This window comes from Seriola dumerili, unplaced genomic scaffold (genome assembly GCF_002260705.1).
Source record: "Seriola dumerili isolate Sdu_G_001 unplaced genomic scaffold, Sdu_1.0 BDQW01000398.1, whole genome shotgun sequence".
Classification (NCBI taxonomy): Eukaryota; Metazoa; Chordata; class Actinopteri; order Carangiformes; family Carangidae; genus Seriola; species Seriola dumerili.
This window is the reverse complement of record NW_019174653.1, coordinates 544,213-552,684: the sequence shown is the minus strand read 5'-3', so window position 1 is coordinate 552,684 and position 8,472 is coordinate 544,213. Positions and strand designations below refer to the sequence as shown.

General features: G+C 40.0%; 1 protein-coding gene across 2 annotated transcripts in view; it reads right to left on the bottom strand.

Annotated features, from left to right (window-relative positions):
* Positions 1 to 2,654, bottom strand: part of LOC111233496 (ATP-binding cassette sub-family A member 1-like) — a 41,021-nt gene extending 38,367 nt beyond the window's left edge. For both annotated transcript variants that reach the window (XM_022761321.1, XM_022761322.1), the window contains exon 1: positions 2,589 to 2,654. In XM_022761321.1, the coding sequence (XP_022617042.1) occupies positions 2,589 to 2,654 (66 nt within the window). The remainder of the gene's footprint in view (positions 1 to 2,588) is intronic.
* Positions 2,655 to 8,472: the final 5,818 nt, after the last annotated feature.

The following is an 8,472-nucleotide window of genomic DNA, read 5'->3' as shown; positions in this document are numbered from 1 at the left end:
TCAGGATGCTTTTAACTCACACAGTGTTAGTGTATGTTAATGGTTTCCTGTCTCTCTCTCTCTCTCACTCACTCTCTCTCTCTCACTCTCTCTCTCAATCACTCTCTCTCACTCTCTCGCTCTCTCTCTCACTCTCTCTCGCTCTCACTCGCTCTCACTCTCTCTCTCACTCTCTTCGCTCTCTCTCATTCACTCTCGCTCTCTCTCACTCTCTCTCACTCTCTATCATTCACTCTCGCTCTCTCTCGCTCACTCTCTCTCGCTCTCCCCACTCTCTCTCTCACTCGCTCTCACTCTCTCTCACTCTCTCTCTCTCATTCACTCTCACTCTCTCTCGCTCTCACTCTCTCGCTCTCACTCTCTCGCTCTCACTCCTCACTCTCTCTCGCTCTCACTCTCACTCCTCTCCTCTCGCTCTCACTCTCTCTCACTCTCTCTCTCCTCTCACTCTCTCTCGCTCTCACTCTCTCGCTCTCACTCTCTCTCGCTTCACTCTCTTCTCGCTCTCACTCTCTCTCTCTCTCTCGCTCTCACTCTCTCTCTCTCGCTCTCACTCTCTTCTCACTCACTCTCTCGGTCTCACTCTCTCTCACTCACTCTCGCTCTCACTCTCTCTCTCGCTCTCACTCTCTTTCGCTCTCTCTCTCTCACTCGCTCTCACTCTCTCTCTCACTCTCTCTTGCTCTCTCACTCTCTTTCGCTCTCTCACTCTTTCTCTCACTCTCACTCTCTCTGTCACTCTCTCGCTCTCACTCTCTCTCTCACTGTCACTCTTTCTCTCACTCACTCTCGCCTCTCACTCTCTCTCACTCTCTCTCTCTCGCTCTCACTCGCTCTCTCACTCTCTCTCTCCTCGCTCTCACTCGCTCTCGCTCTCACTCTCTCTTGTCCACTCTCTCGTCTCTCTCTCACTCTCACTCTCTCTCACGCTCTCGCTCTCACTCACTCTCTCTCGCTCTCTCTCGCTCTCACTCACTCTCTCACTCACTCTCACTCACTCTTTCACTCTCTCTCACTCTCTCTCTCTCCACTCACTCGCTCTCTCGCTCTCTCTCTCGCTCTCTAGCTCTCACTCTCTCTGTTCACTCTCTCGCTCTCACTCTCTCTCACTCTCTCTCACTCTCTCGCTCTCACTCTACTTCTCTCTCTCGCTACTCACTCTCTCTCGCTCTCTCTCTCTGCACCTCTCTCACTCTCTCGCTCTCACTCACTCTCTCTCTCGCTCTCACTCACTCCTCTCACTCTCTTCTCATACGTCCTCTGTTTTTACTGTTACGCATCTCTATTTTGTTTGTTCTGGTTGGCGCGTGTGTGGTGATGGGTTTGGCAGTTCAAGGGGTGTTTAGCTTTATAGGTGAGTGTGTAATTTTGTGTGTGGAGTGTTGTTGGGTGAATGGGTGTTGTTTTTGGGGTATGTGAAGTTCTGAGGTTTTCATTTAGTTATTGTTTTTATACATATTTAATGCTATTTACCTAATGTTGTCGGTAGTGAAGTGTCGGGCTACTCATCGTCACTCTCTCCTCAACTCTCTCTCGCTTATCTTCGTGTCTCGACTCTCATATCCCTCTGGGTTGTGTGTGTGTGTGTGTGTGTGTGTGTGTGGCAGGAAGCATCTTCTTGTCTTTATTATTAGAAGTCATTCATAATTAATGAATCGTCGATCGATCAACCAGAGACCACACCAGGATCACTGAGACACTTCAGTGCTGCAGGTGGACTTGAGACAGGAGACGGAGGAGGACCTGGTCTGTCCTCTCATGGTGTCAGTCCTCAGTTCTCTGTACAGGGAGGGGTCAACAGTCCTGTAGAGACCTGCGGCTCAGGACCTGATCACCTGTTCTTACATGATCTGTCTCACGTACAAACCTGCTTTAAGTTAATGAGGTCTCATCATTAAAACTAACAGTTTAAAAAGACCCTGTAAAGGAGATCGTGACTTTATCAGAGTTTAAAGTAGAACTGATCGGAGATCAAAGTTTATCAGGCAGCACCTGATAAGAGACGTGTGACATCATCACAGGTACAAAGGAGAAACAACACTGAGATCAGTAAGAGGGAATATCTGTGATTATTTAAACCTGATCAGATGAGAATAATCAACTTTGATTATTAGTTCAAATAGTTTTACAGCAGCTGATGAGTAAAAACATCATTAAAACACTAGTGGTGTAATTAGGGTTAGTTATTATTACTATTATTACTATAAGTTAATCAACAGAAAATGAATCGTTGAGTCAGATGATGTTTCAATAATCTGAACCAATAATCAATGAATTCATCTTTAAAATGATTGATAATAGTCTGAGTTAAAACATGATGAGAAAATAAGTCACAGCTGATACAGATCAATAATCAATCAGGACTGAAAGTAATGAAATTAGAGTTTTATTTTAATCCTAAAATAAAAGCAGCTGATGAACAAGTGAATTTTCTTCTGGCTGCAGCTGCTCATGTGATGACGAGCTGCATTCATCACTTCACTGAAGAAACTGTCGATAATCAATAATCATTATCTGCAGAGCTTCATCTGAACGGAGGAGAGACTCATTAAACATGAAGATGAAGGTGAGACCATCATGTGACTCACCGTCTGTCGTCGTCTGTAGGTGAAATTCTTCCACAGCAGCAGACCCAGCTGTGTTAGGACGGACATGTCGCTCTGCCGTCGCTCTGCCGTCGCTCTGCCGTCGCTCTGCCGTCGCTCTGCCGTCGCTCTGCCGTCGCTCTGCCGTCGCTCTGCCGTCGCTCTGTCTGAATGATTGTCGGCTGCTGCTCGCTCTGCGTTAAACACAGATAGACGGAGGTTCAGCCAGCACACGGCTCAAAGGTGCCGGGGTCAAAGGTCACAGCAGATATTAGACTATGATTAAGCTGAAAGTGCTGATCACACACACATTTATCAGCCCCCCCCCCCCCCCCACACACACACACACACACACAATTCACTTAGAATTCATTCACATAAACACTCTGTAGATCAGTGTTCACACCTGTGACAACAGAGACTCAGCATTATAAGAACAGAACAGTCAAGGTGTACCTAATGAAGTGAACACTAGCTGTAATGTTATATATAGTATTATTTTCTGTCATATATATATATATATATATACACACACACATATAAATGACATCAGTTGAACTTCCCATAAACATTAACCACATTATGTTGTTTTAACTTCTTTCATTTAATTTCTTCATCAGTTTATGTTGTTATAATAACTTTACATGAATCCAAACTCCAAGTGTAACACACACACTTTCATTATCACTTCAACTGATTATTCTTTAATGAACGAGTGTAAACTGTTGATGACAGTTTCTACTGTCAGAGATTCTGTTTATTCTGACATGAAGAAGAAGAAGAAGACATTCACAAATGATTTTTTGTTGTTTTCCAGCGTGTGGCCTCAGAGTTGAAAACAGCAGGACGACGGAGAATGATTAAAACAAAAACATGGAGGAAACACAGTGACATGGATGTTTGTGAGATCAGATCACAGATCAATAATCGATCACAGATAAGGAGCCAGGATTCACAGAGTCAGACCTGAACATGTCCACAGGACTGACCGTATCTGATCAATACTGGCCTGATTGATCAGTGTGACGGGGGCTGAGAGCAGGAACAATGAGGAGACGGGGGTCTGAAGATATTTACACACTTGCTAATGCACTTAGACGACCCCCCCCCCCCCACACACACACTTTGATCACAGTCAGCTACAGCTCTTTGTTCACAACACAGGAAACAGTCTGAATAATGACTGTGTGTGTGTGTGTGGGGGGGGGGCATTAACACCCCCACCCACACATATAAAAATGTCCTTGAACTACATGTTGTGACGATGATGATGATTAAATCAAACTGAATCAGGATCAACACCTGAGAATCAAGCTGTAAAATCCCTTCAGTCTGAGTGTCGTCATGGTTACAGTCACACACTCAGACATCCAACATTAAAACTACATCATTTAAACTGCAACTTCAACTTTTAAACTGCAACTTTAAACACCAACATATTTATGCAGTGCCAAATCATAACACACAGACTAAAGACTCTCCTTTCAAACAGGTGTCGGTCCGGCTCCGGGACAACCTCGGCTGTCAGCTTTAAGGCGGAACAGCAGAGCCCGTCGACCGAACGCTAGTTCATGAGGACAGTCTTTGTCGACCAGCTTTTGATTGGTCGGTTGGTCAGAGGGAAAAAAAAATCAAACTCCACAAGAAGTGGCGAAGCTCAGTGAGTCAGTCAGGGACAGACGGCGTCTACACGCCTGGTCCCTCAGGTTAGTACACAGCAATGTAACTGAGCCTCATGGGTTCAACTAACTGGACATATTTAGTGATAAAATAACTTCCTGTCAGTCTCTGCTGGTGATGTCCCCCAAAGATAAAGGCTCATTATTAGTTTTGTGTTCCTCTGTGAAGTAGCAGTGTTAACAATGTGACTTAAAACCTTCTGTCCCAGCCCTGGACTCATGATTCAATAATTCAATTAATATCATTAACATGTGACGACCAGTGGACTAATCGATGAATCTTTAGACTATAAATATCTAGAAATATTAATAATCTGACTCTTCAGCTTGTGTTTGTCAATGTTTTTCTGTACGTCTCATCCAACAGAGAAAAGCAATTAAAACCTGAACATTTCTGAAAAAGGACTGAAACGATTCATCTACTATCAAAACAGATGACGATTCATTTTTTGTTGATTAATCAACTGATCAGCTCTGGTCTGAACACTGAGGGAGAAACAACATTTTCTCACCAGTTCCTCAAGCTCTTCACGTTCAAACTTCTCAGACATAAACAGGTAAACAAACTGTTTAAATACTGCTTTTCAAAATAAATGTCAAGCTTTTACATTCATTGATGATTATTCTTCATCAGCTGTTTTTTCACTTTTCACACTAAAATGCGGACATGATGATTTTAGTTTGGGCTCATTATATTTAAATGAGACTGTGTCTGTTGAATCAAGTCTGTGTGTGTTGAGACATTTGATGGTAACACACTGACAAACATGTTCTTAATGAACTCAGTGATTTAAACTGAGGAAATGCTGCAGCGCCTCCAACGGTAGCTTCACTAACTGCACCTTCTGCTTTAAACTCAGTTTTTAACCCACTTTTATTTTGTCTTCTATCACTTTAACTTCATAAAACAGAAGAAAACACGTGTGTCGGCCTCTGAACTCCCGCAGGCAACACGGCACAGCCTGAACTCTGAGCGAGTCCGTTCACACTGATGAATCCCGGGTCTGATTGTCTGAGAACAAACAGCTTCATGATTCTGTAACTGTGTGAACTTTAACACGTGACCTCCTCAGAAACAGAGACGCTTCAGTTTGAATCTGTTTCATGTAAATGATGAAACTTCATCTGTGATGAAACACGACGAAACATTTTCACGGAGACTCACTTTACATCAGGTTTAAAGCAGCTAAAACACACAGATACACACACAGGTGAACACACACAGAGGTACACACACACAGGTGAACCAGGTGAAGTGAAGGTACATACCGTGTGTCAGTGCTGCGGTTCAGCCTCCCCCTCCACCTTCACTCAGCAACATCTGCTCCGCACCGGGCTGCAGCCGCTGGACTAGACCTCAACGGAGTCAGTAAACAATAATCAACCACCACACCACTTCCGCTCTGTAACTTCAAAATAAAACAGTTTCGACTTTGAATATCTCATGATGAACTGCATTTGTTTTTTCATGCAGATCAAAGACTTTGAGACAATAAAAATTAAATAAACATGAATGTAGACATGTGACAGCAGTGTAATTACTAACTTTATTCTCATACATGGTAATATTAAACAATTAGCTTATTTTATTTATCTGTTTACTTATATTATATTTATTTAGTTAGTTAGTTTTAAGATGGTTGATTTACCTGTTCATACTATTACTACTATTCAGAATTCTAAAAAGAAAACCAACAATTTTCTCCCATGTGCCCTCATCCTGTCCTGTACCACAGCACTCAAACACAGCATGTTTCCTCTGTCAGAATACCATGTGATTTCAAATTAAAGTTTGTTCCTTTATAAGTGACCTCAGCTAAGATTTATTAAAATTGTTAATGTGAGAAACATCTCTGTGTGTTAGCATCAATAAAAACTAGCTATGTAGCACTATTGAATATTACTAACACACTATTACTAAATGTTTCTGTGTCCATGTCCCCCACAGGAGCAACTACTCACCTAGCTTTTATTTTGTATACTGAACTCTGGTCATACTTCCGCTCGCATTGAGTAAATTGACGCAGCTGTTGAATGGTGGGGTTTACTGTCGTCACTGAGCAGCTAATGTTTCACAATAAAAGACTTTCCACTGTGATTCATTTGATCTGAAAACACTTAATATACTACTACAAATAATACTTCCACTACTACTGCAAATACTACTACTTTTACTACTAATACTACTACTACTACTCAGAGAGGAACCCTGGGGGGGGGGTTTATTTATATTCATATATATATATATTAAACACCTCATCTCAACGTAAAAATAAAAATGACATCGTTCAAAATTAGAAAAGAAAGAAAGAAAGAAAGAAAGAAAGAAAGAAAGAAAGAAAGAAAGAAAGAAAGACAGAGCATAAAGAACAGAATATATACAGTGGAAGTGATACAGATATTTAAATGAATGAATCAGCCAGAGACACAAAGAAAATAAAAATACATAAACTACTGTTAGTTTACCCTGATTCCCATCTGAGAGCTTATTGATGCTTCTTTTACTTTTCTTTTAAATTGAATACTGCCCCCTGTTGGTGCAGGAAGAGAGCTGCAGATCATTTGATTGTCTCGTTGAGTGAGAATGTTTGTAGGAATTATTACAGAAACACTGTGGAAACTTTCTGGTAGATTTTTGTTCTGTGATCTCAGTTAATAAATGAAAGTACGTGTTTGTAGGTTGTTGATATAAAAAATACTTCATATATTTTAAATGTATAAAATAGAGAAGCAGATGGTTCCTTGGACTTGCAAACGTGGCCAGTCAGTCATCCCTGTTGAATGAGTGTTGTGTTAGTTCTTGGCATATTGACACCAGAGACATGGTGATGATTTTAATAATTGACTTTATTCATTATTCAATCATGTGGTAGGTTATTGATAAAAATATGTGAGCTCACCCCTGTAGGAACAGTGGTAACATTAGAAAATACACTGTAAAAAATATTCCAAATTTTATGGCTAATGACTGAAAATTTTACAGTAATTTTCTGTTTTTTTAAATTGTGAACAAAAGTCTGTAAAATGACAGAAATGATCCGTGAATTAACAGCCAAACTTCTCTTTGAAGCATTATACCAATAATAATGAATTTCATTTATTTCCCATTTTTGTAAAGAAAGATTACTGTATCATTTATACAGTATTTTTCTGCTTCCTTAAATTACATACAAATCTGTGTAAAATGACAGTAATTATCTGTAAATAAAAATGTAGCTTGTTAATATAAAGGTTAATGTCCATACAAACAATTTAAAGATTCTCTGTAATTTCAGGGTGAATCTTATTAGTTTTATATTTATGTGACTTCTACATTCAAACTTTGTGATTCTGGATGAAATGTAACAAACTTTTTTTCATCACATCAAACATTCAAACTTCAAACAGAAAAGTTTGAAGTACTGGAATGTATCCCAGCATGCACTGGGAGGAAAGCAGGACAATGGTTTATCACACAACAGTCAAGCTGTCAGACTGTTGCTCTGTCCTCACTGAGCTATGAAGTATTATTTTACATCTCTACTATAATTTATACTTGTTACTAAATAAGATTTATCCACCTCTTTATGATGCAGACTTGTCTTGTGTCAGTGAAGTTCACCTGTACCTTCATTCACAACTGTATTCTACTTTTAATTTGTCAGTTACAGTTGATTGTAAATTGTTGAAATTAATGCAGTTTTAATGTGAAATAAATTTTCTTATGAAGCTTTGCTTTGTTGATGGTTTTTATGGAGCGTGTCTGGTATGAATCTTAACAGTAGCAGCAGCACAGTATAGAAATCACAACACACTGAAGTTTTTCCTGAATCTGTAATTAAAAACTTTCTATGTTGCTTTAATCAACAATAAACATGATAGAAATGTTTAAATGTGTCCGTCCTTCAACAGTGACAATACAATGTAACAAGTAACAATGAAAACACTGATTCACCAAAGTGACTGTTAGATTCATCATGAGGCAGATGGTAAATATGAAGAAACACTCAGTACAATTTAATGCTGTGTCTGCACAGACATATCAATCATCCATTTAAACCTCATTTCGCATATACTGTAATAAAAACAAGACAGGCAGCAACAAAAGTGTTTTAGAATGACAAAACTCCTGCTGGACAAGATGTGCAAAAGATCACAGTATAGACAATATCTGTCATGTGCAGGGATCATACCTCAAGGTGTTGATGTAATGTGGTTGATGATTGATG